Source organism: Erinaceus europaeus, unplaced genomic scaffold (genome assembly GCF_950295315.1).
Source record: "Erinaceus europaeus unplaced genomic scaffold, mEriEur2.1 scaffold_473, whole genome shotgun sequence".
Lineage (NCBI taxonomy): Eukaryota > Metazoa > Chordata > Mammalia > Eulipotyphla > Erinaceidae > Erinaceus > Erinaceus europaeus.
In genome coordinates this window covers 55,463-71,890 of record NW_026647238.1, presented here as the reverse complement: position 1 = coordinate 71,890, position 16,428 = coordinate 55,463, and the positions used below count along the sequence as shown (strand labels likewise).

Genomic DNA, 16,428 nt, shown 5'->3' with positions numbered 1-16,428 from the left:
TGTCTCATTGGTACAAGGCCCTCCTGAAGGTGACGCTGTATTACTGTCTCATTATTTTGGGAGTAGGCTGCAGGATACATTTTAGTTTAAAAAAAGAACATGAAGGAGCACAAAATACAGAAAAATCTAAGAAGATAACTTTAGAAGACATGAGTATTTCTGTCAGTTTCCATCCTGGGTATCCCAAATAAATTCTATTCTTTCAGATTAGAATCTGAAATGAGAAGACACATAGAATAAAGTCATAAATTGACCGAAAGTAACTAACAAATCTCATGAACAAGAAATATTATGCTTTATTATAAGACATGATGACTTGAAGGAGGGATTTTATTTTTTTTTATTATATCAAGTATAAATGAAAAGCACGTGGGGAATCAGGTGGTAGTGCAGCAGGTTAAGCGCAGGTGGTGCAAAGCACAAGCACCAGCATAATGATACCTGTTGGAGCCCTAGGCTCCCCACCTGCAGGAGAGTCCCTTTACAGGTAGTGAAGCAGGTCTGCAGGTCTCTGTCTTCCCTTTCCATTTCTCTCTGTCCTAACCAATAACAACAACATCAATAACAACAACAATAACTATAATAATGACTGTTTGTCTATCATAGTGTAGTAACAGGTAACTAGTTGTTATTGATTTTTCTTTTTCTTTTCTTTATGCCTCCAGGGTTATTGCTGGGGTGCCTGCACAATGAATCCACTGCTCCTGTAGGCTATTTTTTTCCTTTTTATTGCCCTGTTGTTTATCATTGTTGTTGTTATTATTGCTGTCGTTGTTGGATAGGACAGAGAAAAATTGAGAGAGGAAGGGAAACCAGAGAGGAGAGAAAGATAGACACCTGCAGCCTTGCTTCACCACTTGTGAAGGAGCAAGCAATTAAAGGGATACAGACTGGAAGAGAAGAAGTCAAACTCTCCCTATTTGTAGATGACATGATAGTATACATAGAAAAACCCAGCAAGAACTTTTTGGAAATCACCAGGCAATACAATAAAGTGTCAGGCTATAGAATTAACATTCAAAAGTCAGTGGCATTCCTCTATGCAAACACAAAGTTAGAAGAACATGAAATCCAGAAATCAATTCCTTTTACTATAGCAACAAAAACAATAAAATATCTAGGAATAAACCTAACCAAAGAAGTGAAAGACTTGCATAATGAAAATTATGAGTCACTACTCAAGGAAATTAAAAAAGACAGAAAGAAATGGAAAGATATTCCATGTCCATGGGCTGGAAGAATTAACATCATCAAAATGAATATACTACCCAGAGCCATATACAAATTTAATGGTATCCCCATCAAGATCTCAACTACATTTTTTAAGAGAATAGAACAAATGTAACAATGTTTATCTGGAACCGGGAAAGACCTAGAATTGTCAAAACAATCTTGAGAAGAAAGAACAGAACTGGAGGCATCACATTCCTAAATTTCAAATTGTATTACAGGGCCATTGTCATCAAAACTGCTTGGTACTGGAACATGAATAGGCACACTGACCAGTGGAATAGAATTGAGAGCCCAGAAGTAAGCCCCCACACTTATGGATATCTACTCTTTGACCAAGGTACCCAGACTATTAAATGGGGAAAGCAGAGTCTCTTCAACAAATTGTGTTGGAAAAAATGGGTTGCAATATGTAGAGGAATGAAACTGAATCACTATATTTCACCAAACACAAAAGCAAATTCCAAATGGATCAAGGACTTGATTGTTAGATAATAAACTATCAGATACTTAGAAGAAAATATTGGAAGAATTCTTTTCCACATAAATTTTAAAGACATCTTCAATGAAACAAATCCAAATACAAAGAAGACTTAGGCAAGCATAAACCAATGGGACTACATCAAATTTAAAAGCGTATGCACAGCAAAAGAAACCACTACCCAAGCCAAGAGACTCCTCACAGAATGGGAGAAGATCTTTACATGCCATACATCAGACAAGAGGCTAATAACCAAAATATATAATAAGCTTGCCAAACTCAACAACAAGAAAACAAATAACCCCATCCAAAAATGGGCAGAAGTCATGGACAGAATATTCACCATAGAAGAGATCCAAAAGGCCGAGAAACACATGAAAAAATGCTCTAAGTCTTTCATGGTCAGAGAAATACAAATAACGGCAACAATGAGATACCATTTTACCCCTGTGAGAATGTCATACATCAGAAAATGTAGAAGCAGCAAATGCTGGAGAGGTTGTGGGGTCAAAGGAACCCTCCTGCCCTGATGGTGGGAATGTCAATTGGTCCAACTTCTGTGGTGAACAGTCTGGAGAACTCTCAGAAGGCTAGAAATGGTCCTACCCTATGATCCTGCAATTCCTCTCCTGTGGATACATCCTAAGGAACCCACCACACTCATCCAAAAAGATCTGTGTACACATATGTTCTTAGCAGCATACTCTGTAGTAGCCAAAACATGGAAGCAACCCAGGTCTAACAACAGATGAGTGTCTGAGCAAGTTGTGGTATATATACACAATAGAATACTACAAAGCTATAAATAACAGTTACTTCACGGTTTTCAGCTTATCTTGGATGGACCTTGAAAAATTCATGTTAAGTGAAATAAGTGAGAAACAAAAGGATGTATATGGGATGATCTCACTCTCAGGCAGAAACTGAAAAACAAGATGAGAAGAGAAAACACAAGTAGAACTTGAACTGGAATTGGCGTATTACACCAAAGTAGAAGATTCTCGGGTTGGTCGAGGGGAGAATACAGGTCCAAAAAGGATGACAGAAGACCTAGTGGGCGTTGTATTGTATAAGGAAAACTGGGAAATGTTATGCATGTACAAACTATTTCATTTACTGTTGAATGTAAAACATTAATTTCCCAATAAAGAAAAAATAAATTTTAAAAAAACTGAAAAAAAATCTATCTATTTTGGGGTTTATTCTATCATATGACCCCTTTCTTTCACCTTTCATACTCTTAACTTACTTTTTTAGTTTTTTTAAGTTTTATTTTACCAGAGCACTGCTCAGCTCCGTGGTGCAGGCAATTGAACCTGAGAACTTAGAGCCTCAGGCATGAGGAACCTCTTTGCATAACCACTAAGCTATCTCTCCTACCTGGTGCTGTTATCTATAAACCATCACAAAATTTACAGTAACTAAAGACCTGCTCAATGAACAAAACCCATAATCCTGTCATTATTAGTCCTAACTTCAAATAGCCATACAGGTGATCCATCAAAAGCATTAGTCTTTCTCTGATTCTTGTGTTTCTCAAGTTTGGTTTCACTTCAACTTAAGTCACCAATTTCCACAGAAAACAAAATCATCCAGTGGTCTGGGAGGTGGCGCAGTGATAAAGCTTTGGACTCTCAAGCATGAGGTCCTGAGTTCAATCCCAGGCAGCACATGTGCCAGAGTGATGTCTGGTTCCTTCTCTCTCCTCCTATCTTTCTTATAAATAAAAAAGATCTTTAAAAAAAATTTTAAAAAAAGAAAGAAAACAAAATCATCCAAACGAAAAACCAACCTATAACCTCCACTGCCATCAATTTAATTCCTTTTCCCCTCCCTCAAATCTAAGTTGCAAGTATCTCACTTTGAGTACTTTTCAGTTTACTTGCTCTGGGAGCCCTTTAAAATTATATGATATAAAAATCTGTAGATTATAGACTTTAGCTTGATTTGTCTTTCTGTTCTCGCTCTGCTTTTTTAGCATCTTAGATTTGGAAATTCATCATTATTTTCACAATTCTTTGAACATCTTTTATTTAAAAGATTCTTTTTTCTTTTTTTTTATTTTATTTTACTTTATTGATATTTTTCAGATTATTTTTTCTTAATGCCTTTATTTATTTGATAGAGACAGCCAGAAATCGTTAGGGGAGAAGGAGATAGAGCAGGAGAGAGGAGAGTGGCAGAGAGACACCTGCAGCCCAGCTGCACCACTCATGAAGCTTCCCCTCTAGAGGTAGGGACCAGGGGCTTGAACCTGGGTCCTTGCACATTGTAACATGTGTGCTCAACTAGTTGTGCCATCACCCGGCCCCTTAAACATTTTCAACTAGTATTTTTTCTCCCCCTGCCATACTTATCACACAATACTTACACCTTGCTTGAACTCAGGTATATACATCCTATGTGTAAAATCTATACAGTTCAACTGAACTGGATAAGGTGATATAGCAATACTGACAGCTGTTTAAATTCATGAGCTCAAATCTTAAAACAGTACTAGTACCGGGAGTCAGGAGTTAAGGGCATGTGGCACAAAGCGCAAGGACCGATATAAGGATCCTGGTTTGAGTCTGTGGCTTCCCATCTGCAGGGGAGTCGCTTCACAGGTGGTGAAACAGGTCTGCAGGTGTCTATCTTTCTCTCCCCCTCTCTGCCTTCCCCTCCTCTCTCCATTTCTCTCTGTCCTATCCAACAATGAAGACAGACAACAATAGCTGCAACAATAAAACAAGGGCAACAAAAAGGGAATAAATAAATAAATACTATATATATATATATATATATATATATATATATATATATTACATACATTTGCTCTTCCAAGTTTGAGAATAAATATTTCATAAACTTACTTCAGCAAGTATCTTCTTATATGATCTTCGATTTTTCCTATATTTATTATGCATCATATAAAGGCTTCCATTGTGTTCTTTATCCTCTGACATTTCTGCTTAGACATTTCCTACTTCCTGGCCTTTACATTTGCTATCCTTTAGCTTATAATGCCCTGCCTAGCTTAGTTCTATGCATTTCTAGCTCCCTCCAAGTCTCTCTTCAAATGTCACCTTTTTGAAATTGTCTTACTCAAAAGACTTTCTTTTTTTTTTTCATTCTATAACATTGCCCTGTTGACTCTTGCAGCACCAATCATGATGTGTAATTATCTCCATTTTCCCTTTTATTTGTATACATCTAAAATTTAAACTTCTCTCAAGGAGAACATCTTTCTGTTTTGTACTTTGTTGTATCCTCAATGCCAGTACAACATCTGGTAAACAGAGTAAATATTTTTGGATAAGTGAATGCCGTAGGCCAATCACCTGATAATATCAATAGTTTAATTCATTGTTAATATGTACAGGTGACAATGCATGGTTTTGTAAATCTCATATGGAATTCTGATTTTCCTCTTTAATCCTTTATCTAACAGTTGGAAATAGCATGGATTAAAGGGAAGGGTGGGTTAGTCAACCAAAGTGCCTTTTTGCTCTTTTTTTTTCCACATTTATTGTTAAAGAATAGGTGATAAAAGGCTAGTTTTGATTGTACTATAGTTGCTTGCACCTTCAAAGAAATCTCAACATTGGTGTGGAGAATGATTTCCCAGGTCCACATAAGGGATGTCTGCAAAATACCTCCCCCCACAACCTCTCTTTCATTCCTTCCTTAGAGTTCCTTGCTTTGACACAATACATCACCCCTAGTTCAAGTTTCTCCTTAAGTTCCTCCCTTTCTGACCCTTAAATACTTGCTTCACAAAATTCATTTACACATATCTGTTGTATGTTATGATATACACAGTCAAGAAGTATTTTCATATTCTCATTGTATACTATTATAATTATAAAAACAATTACAGAGATGCACATATTTAGAAGGAAATAGACCTAGACTCTCTCATGATATTTGACTTTGAATAATTTACGCTACTATTTCTCTTCTGCTTCTATTATGATTAACCGAAAATAATTCACTAGAAGATGGGTTATATTAGAGAAAAGATTAGCTGGATAATTCAGTTAGACAAAGTGAGGAAAAAGAAAGATGATAGGAGATAGAAATGGGATAAATCAGATTTAAGAGGCACTTGTAGAAAGTTCAGAAGGATTAACAAAATTACAAATCTAAATAATCAGCTCCATAGATTATGACAGAAAATTGCCTGACAAGTGACCAGTATTCAATAAAGTTTGTGCTAAGATTTAGTCTAATGACTATTCTCTTTCTATCAGACAGTTCTTCATATCATTATTTTGCACAGCACTACAGTAAAGAGGTAAACAAAACAAACAAACAAAAATATTACTAGGTAATAGTGTGGTATAACTAAGGCTTTACAAAACATATATGGTGTAGTGAAACTTTTCAGAGCTGCAGTTGGAAAGGAAACAACATATAGCACTATGTGACTACAGGGAGATACCAGCTTTTAAACATTAAGATGTGGACTTTGGCCAACTGAAATTAAGTACCTACTTCAAACTGGTGCATATTTGACTAACAATAGTTAAAAAATATCTCAATGAATATTAAAAGTGGATATTACAAACTGAAGCATATTCACCTATAAGTACATAACTACTGTGTCTTCTTTTTTTTTTTTTTTCCTTTCCTCCAGGGTTATTGCTGGGCCTTGGTACCTGGACTACAAATCCACTGCTACTGGAGACCATTTTTTTCCCCATTTTGTTGCCCTTGTTGTCCTTATTGTTATTGTTGCCATTGACATTGTTGTTGTTGGATAGGATAGAGAAATCGAGAGAGGGAGACAGTGAGGGGGAGAGAAAGACAGACCTGTTTCACCACTTGTGAGGAGACTCCCTCTCCCTTCAGCTAGAGGGCTGGGGTCTCAAACCGGGATCCTTAAGCCTGTCCTTTTGCTTCACGCCATGTACACTTAACTGCTGTGCTACCACCCAACCCCCACAACTGTGTCTTCTAAAAACACTTAAAAAATAGAGATCAAGTACTAAATATAAAGGATAATGTAAGCGATACAGGTTCAACAATGAGGAAAACGTGAAGTTGATGTAGACTCCATGTTCTAGAAACCATGACTGATTTCTTTCTTTTTTTCATTTCTTTATTGGGGGATTAATGGTTTATAGGTGACAATAAAATATAATAGTTTATACATGTATAACATTTCCCAGTTTTCCACATAACAATAAAACTTGCACTAGGTCCTCCTCTACCATCATGTTCCAGGACCTATGACTGGTTTCTGATTGTATCTTTTTTTTTAATATTAATTTATTTATTTGCCCTTTTGTTGCCCTTGTTGTTTTTCATTGTTGTTGTGGTTATTATTATTGATGTTGTCGTTTTTGGATAGGTTAGAGAGGAATGGAGAAAGGAGGGGAAGACAGAGAAGGGGAGAGAAAGACAGACACCTGTAGACCTGCTTCACTACCTGTGAAACAACCTCCCTACAGGTGGGGAGCTGGGGGCTTGAACCAGGATACTTAAGCCAGTCCTTGCGCTTTGCACCACATGCACTTAATCCACTGCACTACCGCCCGACTCCCTTTCTAATTGTATATTATGCCTAATCAAGGTACCCTTCTGTTATATGTTTACTATACTTAGTTTTTATAAATGAACACAAAAGTCAAAGGAAGCACAAAAGCAATAAATAAAACAATGTGATGTGTTATGAATATTTGCATGATCAAAATAAACTAATTTGAAATGATTTTTAAAAACTTTAACATCTTGTAAAGAAAAAATGGTGTTATGTAATGATAACAACTGAATTGCTGCATTAATATGCAAACATTTTCCCTACTCATTGATTCATAGATTAAAGATTTGCAAAGATAGTGCTCACTACATGGTAAGATTGTAAGGCCCTCCAACCTTATCTCACATGCCAACTAGATTTGGCCATATCAATATATTTGCTCAAGTGCCAATCCAGATGGTGCTGTGAAGATTTTTTAAAGATGAGATTAATATTTAAATCAGTAACATCATAAAACACACTACCCCTCCTTGATCAAGTAAGTAGTCCTCATTCAAGAAAACTTAAGACGTTCAGAGAGAGAGAGAAAAAAAAGACAAGTTCTTTAAGAAAGAAGGATGGCTATCTTTCTATAAATCTTCAAAGTTGAGCTAGCACGTTAACTTTTCCTCTTTCATAGTTTTGTTATAAAAAAATACTTAAATGCTAATAAAGAAAGGATTTATTGGCAAAAAGGGGGAACTTGTAAACTGAGAAATCTGTCAAGACAGAAGATACTATAAACAGAAGTCTGTTATTGAATTAAGTCTGCTATTTACTTGCATCTTTTTTTTTTTTTAACTGAGAGGTTAATGGTTTGCAGTACAATTGCTCACACTTGGGTATAATTTCTCAATACATCATGATAGATGTCTGCCAAGCAATCTTACCCCAACCTAAATTCTTTCCCATCATAATGTACCAGGACCTGGAAGACCCTCCTTCCTTCACTCCTCTTCCTAGCTTCCTTCCCCAGAGCCCTTTGCTTTGATTTAATACACAAAAGCAGTCCAAGTTTCATTCTGTGTTTACCCTTTCTATTCTTGTTTCTTCAGTTCTGTCCATGAGTGAGATCATCCTGTATTCACCCATCTCTTTCTGGCTTATCTCATTTAACATTATTCTTTCAAGTTCTATCCAAGATGAGATGAAGAATAGGACTTCATTGTTCTTAATAGCTGAGTAGCATTCCATTGTATGTATTCATTGTATGACAAAGAATTATATATATATATCACAAAATTCTTTGTCACTTACTTGTTGTTGAACACTGATATTACTTCCAGGTTTTCAGTATTCCAAATTGTGCTGCTATATAAATAGATATACGCTGATCTCTTTGAATGGCTATGCTTCCTTAGGATCTAACCCTGGGATAGGACTTGCCAAGACATAGGACAAGTCTATTTCTAGTTTTCTGGAAGTTCTCCAGACTGCTTTCCTCATAAGTTGGACCAATTTATTTTCCCACTGGTAGTGTTAAAGGGTTCCTTTACCCCTGCAACCTCTCCAACAATTTATATTATCCTTCTAATATATTACATCTCATAGGAGTGAACATTTCTGGGTTTTGTTGTTGTTGTTTGTTTTTGCATTTCCCTAGTAATCAATGACTTTGAGCTTTTTTCCATATGTCTGCTGGCCCATTGGCTCTTCACATCCCCTCCCCAACCCCCATTCATCTATATATTGCTTGGTTACTTTCACATTGAAGCAAACAAGTTAATTATTTGGTGATGGAGGCACTGCAGCTCTCTCTCTCTCTCTTTCTCTCTTATTCTATTTTTATTGGACAGTTAGTAGTTTATATTATATTTTTAACACATAGGCAGGACCTCTCATCTCCCTTGATTGGTGTCTAAGAGATACAATAGCACCCCATGTCCTTTCATCCTGTCCTTTCCTCTCCTTCCCCAGAGTCCTTTGCTTTGGTGCAATATGCCACACCCAGTCCAAGCTTCACCTTGTTTTCCCTTATTGTTGTTTATTCTTATGCTCCACCTTTATATGAGATCATCCAATAATGATCTTTCTCTTTCTGTCTTGTCTCACTTAATATTGTGTCTTCAAGTTTTGACCACAACATTGCAAAAGAAATGACCTAATAATCATTTGAACAGCCTCATGGTACTCCATTGTATATATATGTACCACAGCTCCCTTTGCCATTAGTAAGAACTAAAATCGGTTTTTGAATGTTACTATTAAAGAATGTGAAAATAAGCCATAGAGTGTAATTAAATATTTACAAGTAGTATGTGTAGTATGAAGTTTATACTTAGCCATAAAGAAAGAGAAAGCCTGATTTTTAAAATGGGAAAATTATTCAATAAAAACACAACAAAGTAGATATAAAGATAGCATATAAGCATAAGAAAAGATATTCCACACCATATGTCATTTGGAAAATGCAAAGTAGAACAACCATATTGCCACTGCAAACATACTAGAATGACCCATATCCAAAACACCAAATGTTGGTGAGGTAGTGAACTAAATGAAATCGCATTCATTGATGGCAGAATGGAAAATCATACAACCACTTCCAAGATAGTTTCCTTATACAGTAGACAATAAACTTATCAGAATTCTTACAGCAAATACACTTCTTGGTATTAACACAAATGAGTTGAAAATTTCTGTTCATACAGTACTCAGTACATGGATATTTCTAGCATCTTTTATTGTCAAAGTTTGGAAGTTATTAAGATGTTTTCCAGTAGGTAGCTGCACAGATAAATTGTGACACCTTTAGAAAAAAAAAATAGTGTTAAAAATTAGCTCTGGCCATAAAAAACATGGAAAAAAAATAAAGCATATTATCATGTAAAATAAGCCAATATGAAAGGGCTAGATTCTGTATTTCTACAATATGACTTCCAGAAAAGGAAAAATTATGGAGACAGTAAAAATATCAGTTGTTTTTCTGGGGTTAAGGAGGGACTCTTTGAGAAAGCAGGGTACAGTGAATAATTAGGGCAGTGATACTACTCCATATACTACCATAATGGTAAACATATGTCATTATATATTTGCCAAAGTTCATAAACAATATTAAAAGTGAGCTGTAATATATGACCTAAAGGTAATTGTGATTATGATATGCTAATACAATTTCACAGGTTCTAACAATGTTTTTCCTTTGGCATGGAATATTATTAGTCTGGGAGGCTGTGTATGTTCAGAAATGAGGACATAGGTCTCTGTACCTTCTGCTCTATATACTTGTAAACCTAAAAAGCTCTCAAAAGTCTATTAAAAATATCACGAGTCATTAAAAATCCCACCATGATCCTAAAAAAAAAAAATCTATCCATTTCTTTCCAACTAAAACTGATGGGACAGCCAGCAATTAAAACATGATTTATATTAAGTTAAAGGATAAAGCAGCATTTCAAAATCAGATACTATACTTGCATTATTTATTCATAGAGTACTATGTGAATGCAGAATGCATTCTCACTACTGAAGAACATATAGTCCAAAGATAGGTCTAGGAGCAACTCAGTTATTGCTTTTGCTTTTATTTATTTCTTTTTCCAGAATTGGGCCAGGAGGTGGTCAACCGGGTTAAGCACACATAGTATTTTTTCCAGAATCATTAAAATGAGAATTACAATGGAAGGAGGTGATTCCAAAAGATTCTAGTCTGGAGAAGACTTCTTACCTAATACTCATGGTTCTTGTATCTGATTGTATATTGAGAAGAATCAAATTACACTCACTTTGGCCTATGTGTTGAACTACCTGTTTGTTGTTATTGCTGTTTTTACTTGGAAAATTATTACATATGCATATTTTATGAATGTAATGATATTAAACAAGTGACACAAAAATATAAACACTAGACTCAAACAGGAAAAAGGTGAGTCTCTTAAATCTTATTGAACCTTATTAATCATACACGAGCATTCACCTCAGTTGAAAGATTTTATGCTTAACAAATACAGAAACGAAGACAGTATACATATATAGAGCTTCCTGTTTCTATTCCAGACATTTAAATTTAAATTTGTCTATTGTATTGCCATTACTAGTTTCTGTACTTAATTTTGCTATTTGGCTTTTTTTTTCCTTTCTTTCTTTCTTTCTTTCTTTCTTTCTTTCTTTCTTTCTTTCATTTTTGTTTTTTATGTTTCTGTCAGAAGAAATGTTTACCCTAGTTTAACCTAAAGCTGAGTATGTGAATAAAATTTACTTTCCTCTTGAAGAGTTTCTTGTTGAAGCTTTCCCATTAGAAAATATAATTTGACACTGTGGAGCTAAAGGATATTATACTCACACTGAAAATTTAACCTCCCACTCCTTTCTCTTCCTACTTCCTGTTCTAACTGTACTAAAACTATTTTAAAGTTCCACATAGAAGCAGCATGTTATTTCTCTCTGAAGTGGTACATTCTCTTTCCTCTGCTTGCAGAGTTTTATTTTCTCTTTGCCTTCCTAGTCTTGCAAATCCAGTTTATGAATACCCTCCTTGGGTAGTTTACCTTTCTGACTCCCAAAGACTAAAACATTTCATCAGCTTCTACCCAGCAGTTTACTTATCAGTAGGTTCCAGGAACAGACTCCAAAATGCTGCTATTATTTCATGGTGCTACACTGCAACTTATTATTTTACAATCTGCCTTTCTCTGGGTGAATAAGCTTCAGGTCTATACTGATGCTACATGTTATTCATCATTGTGTTCCCATTCCCACACACAGTGCCTTGCCCCATAGTAATTGCTAAAAAAAATTTCAGGTGAATATAATTAACAACATGTTACCCTGTTGCCATCAGAAAGTAGTATTTTCATTATTATTTAAAATATACTTGCCATTGTTTAAAAATAAATTCCTGGAGAATTTGGCATGCATTGCCAACTCCTTCCTTGTCTCAGTTCACCTGTAATTTAAATATGAAGCAGTTTTATTCTTGCAATTTCTGCTAGTTGAGAAGTCTGTGTGATAGAGAAGCATTAAAGAAAGTGAGATTTGCCTAGACATCAATAAACTGGAAAGGCTCCCAGAGGGCTACTTGTAGTGTCAATAAAGGCTCATAATTACTTGCTCCTTTGAGCATTTTAGAGCCAATCCCTTAGTTCCCCTGCTGTGAGTGCTAGGCTCTAAAACAAGCTGCTTCTTAACTTCCTAAACCCAGTACAGGAATGGTAAATATTAGAAGGAACAGATCTTAAAGTTAAGATCTTAAAAGCAAAGTTTCTGGGTATTATCTTTGCTGTTTTAAGTTGTTCAGAAGACTGATTGTCGGCCCCCCTTTAACTGAAGGCTAGTGGTAGACCTCATCAATTCTGCACTTAGGGAGGTGTAAACTTCAGACACAAAAATACTGGAGCCTCTGCTCAACCTGAAGGAACAGGAATTCACCTGAAAGACACTTTAAGGGTGCATATAGATAGGGGAATTCTGGCACCAGACAGACACTGTCTCATGCTAGGAATACCTTCTGAACCATCTTCATCAAGCCTGTGTGTAACAAACCTAGGTTTCTTACAAAGGAATCATAAGTTGCTCTCAGGGAGGGCAGTGTCCAAAGGGTGATGGAGAGATTCTCACTTGTGCACGTGCGCTTGCACGCGCGCGCGCACACACACACACACACACACACACACACCCTAAGATAGAGAAAAAACTATGTGGGAGGATAGAATTAAACTTGATAAATGCATTATCATTCAGATTATTGGTGGAGAGTTTGCCTTTCTTGCTTGCCTGCTCTCTTCTTATGTGTGGGTGTGGGTACGACTGCTCTTGAAAAGGAGGTCCTTGGTGGAGGCTTTTCCTGTTGTTGTTTTTGGGAACGCCCCCCCCCCCCACACACACACACTTAGTTCAGATGGGGTTAAAATTACCTTGACTTCTTTGTGAACTATTTCCAAATAGCAATGAGAGAAAGTCCCAAAGATCCTCAAAATTCCTAGTGACACCTATCATTTCTATGTTGGGGTCGTCATCCATAACCCACCTATACTGTGAGTCAACAGTTTTAGTCTGGTAATTGTGCTTTTCAGGTTGAGTGGTGTATGGAATATACAAACCTCTACCTCCTCCTCTTGCTCCATTCATCCCCACATTCGTTCTACTAGGAAGGGTGTGTGTGTGTGTCCCCGCTCTTTTTTCTTTCTTTCCTTTTTCTTTTTTTCAAAGACACCCCTGCTGCAGTACAGTTCTCTTATCTGTCCCCAGTAAAGGTGTCCTCTCCACCTTTTTGATGCAAACTATCTCGCTTCTCCATATTCTAGAGAGCTGATGCTCCGGAGTCCCGAGAGGGGTACCTGACCTGACTTACTCCTAGCGCTCTGCACTCCCATAAGAAAGTGCGAGCGGTAGTGCGTGAAAATGAGGGATTGTGAGTGCGTGAGTGTGTTGTGTGTGTGTGTGTGTGTGTGTGTCCAAGATTCTGAGATAGTGAGCTTCCCCTTTCGGCGCCGAGCAGGCAGTGGCTGCTACGTTACTCTAGCTACAGCTGCCTCCGCCCCCTCAGTCCGGTGATTGGCTGCTTTTGCTCATCCTCTCCCTGCGAACGAAAGAGAAGGGCTAGTGACGCCCCCGAACCCAAGCAGCAGCAGCGGCCGCCACCTCCAGTGCACAAGGTATCTCACCAGAAAAGAAACCTGAGCTCCTGGGAGGGGACGCGGAGAGACCGTAGCAGCGCTGGCGCGAACCGAGCCGGTAGAGAACGCTTTGAAGACCAGGGGGGAGATCGACCACAGAGGACCTTCGCGACCTGCTGCTGAGATCCTGGCTTCACGCTGGGCTTGCATTTTGCAGACACCCACCCACCCCCACAACTCTATTGCCCCCAAACGGAGCCTTTATATCGAGGGAAGGTGGGGGAGCTGGGACAACCAGGACTTTCTCGGGCTCCCAAGATGCGCTCCATTAGGAAGAGGTGGACAATCTGCACGATAAGTCTGCTTCTGATCTTTTATAAGACAAAAGAAATAGCGAGAACTGAGGAACACCAGGAAACGCCACTCATCGGGTAAATGCAAAGCTTCATTTTAGGTCGTGACAAAAAGTCAAGTCATAAATGAAATGTGCATGTCGATCGAGTGACGGGTGGGCTAGTTATGTTAATGAGCTTCTCTGTGTTTAATCTCGTGAATTAAATAACAAAAGGCTGTTGTTGAGGTGTGTAAGCTTCGCTGTGAGCTGTTGTTTCCAGTTCAACTTACCCTGTGCGGTGGTAGCCTTGGCGCCAGGGTTCGCACGCTAAATGAGAAGTCACTGCAGAAGTGTCAACAAAGAACGTGTGTCCTTGTCCCTTTAATCGGTGGGCAGAACTCAAACTAGATGTCTTTACTCACCATTTCATTGCCTTTTTTCTCTGCCCTGACACTCTAAAGAGGTGCAAGAGAAAATTTGCTCCTTGAAGAGCTGAAGCTCAAGAGACAGGAAATGTGTTTCTCTCTTATTCATTTATTATTATTTTATTGTATGTTGAGGACGACTAGAGAATTGTCATTTGATTTAGAAACTCGTACATTCAAGAAAACTTACTCTTTTGCTCTTCTATGGGTTACATGCTTACATCGTTAGAAATTGGGTAGCTACAGAGTGACTTTTTTTTGTTGTTTTGTTATTTCTTTAGTCCAAATGAGTTCAGAGACTCCTCCTACCCCCACCCCAGAAAGTTCTCTAAATATCTCATTTCCTTCCTCTCTTCTCTCTCCCTGCCCCCCCCCCCCCCCCCCCCCGTCTTTGAAGTTTACCCAGGAGGTGGCTGCAACTTTTGTGTTGCTGACTAGCCTGGAAGTGTTTTCTGAGGATGTAAATCTGGTTGTCAACTCTGTTCAAAGTCCTGTTTCGGAAATCCTATCTTATCCAGAGGCATCCGCTATGGGAAGTTCCAAACTTGCAGGGACGCCCGCCAGGTTTTAATTTCTCTGGCTTTTTTTTTTTAATCCAAGGATAGAATCTTTGTCATGTGTGTAGCACGGGACTGCTAAAATGTATGCATGTACATAAATACAAACAGGGGAACTTGCTGTCCTGATCATCTAAGTGAGCAGCAAGATACAGACTTTTCTTGATAGGAGCTGCTATTTTGTAGGAAACTAAAATAACAGAAGTGCAGCGCAAAGGAATTAGAAGAGAATGGAAAATTGTAAAAGGAACTGGCTGGATGGTCGTTATGTACCAGCAAATCTAGAAATGGTCTATTCTTGGAGAGGGGGCAGCTCAACTGTGTGAGATCGATTGCACTAGGAGTGAGTGGGTTTAAAATGCAGCCTAGCTTAGTTGTCAGAAAAAAAGAAGGACTTGGACTTGAACATATGGGCTAAGGGGTTATAGGGTGTGTGTACCGGGGTGTCTTAGTCCGACCTGTGCTCTACCAGCAGACAAAGGGATCTTTAGGAAGGTGATGGATGGGCGCATGGGGGAGAAAGAGAGTCTGGGGCGTGGAGATCGAGATTCTTTGTTCTCTTCCAGATCTGTGGGCTCATAAAATGTGTCTGAGCCCTGACAAAGCCTCCCAGAGCCTCTCTAGGACTCTGAGGGTTCAACCCACAGCTTGGGACTCTGGAGAACAGGAGTGGGTGGGGCGAGTGTTTGAAGACTCTGTGTGCTGCCAAAGCGTCTTTCTGCGCCTCCCCAAACCGTCTGCAGGAAGGAGGGGGGCGCACCCCGCTTCCTCCTGGGGGATATGTCGGACCCCAAATATTTCACGTTTCACAAAGAGACTCCTCTTCCAGCCCTTTGCAGCCAGTGGGCGCTGTCCAGAGCGACAAGGGAGAGCTGCAGGGAGTTAGACTGGCCGGCTGGCTTTGGTTCCCACCCTTTTCTGGCTGAGCTGCTGTTTCTTCCCAGCTCCGATGGGAAAGCGTGGGGCAGGCTGGAATTTAAGAGGAAGGAGAGGCTCCCCAAGAGCTAACTCCCAGGCTAGGAGAATGAGTGAGAAGAGGGGGGTGGGGGTAGGGGGTTGGGGGGACTTTATTGGAGAATCAGATTCTTATTTTTAAAAATCACTTTTATTGCTCAGCTGGCAACCCTGCTCCTCCTCCTTAATTAAAACCCGCAATTACAGTCCTGCGAGGCAAAGCGGAGAGCCTGCTGGGGATGTCGATCTCCTGCCAGTGTCTGGCTGCGTTCCGCTGGTGGCGGACTGCTGCCTGCTCTTTACAGAAAACGTGGAGTTATTGGGAGTAAAGTGAGCACAGTTAGCACCCCCCCCCCCCCCCAGGAGAGCCCTTTCCCTTGTCATTCTTGG

General features: G+C 38.7%; 1 protein-coding gene across 2 annotated transcripts in view; it reads left to right on the top strand.

Annotated features, from left to right (window-relative positions):
* Positions 1 to 13,769: 13,769 nt before the first annotated feature.
* Positions 13,770 to 16,428, top strand: part of ST8SIA4 (ST8 alpha-N-acetyl-neuraminide alpha-2,8-sialyltransferase 4) — a 39,416-nt gene continuing 36,757 nt past the window's right edge. For both annotated transcript variants that reach the window (XM_060183848.1, XM_060183849.1), the window contains exon 1: positions 13,770 to 14,199. In XM_060183848.1, coding sequence (XP_060039831.1) covers positions 14,087 to 14,199 — 113 coding nt within the window. In that variant the 5' untranslated portion in view covers positions 13,770 to 14,086. The remainder of the gene's footprint in view (positions 14,200 to 16,428) is intronic.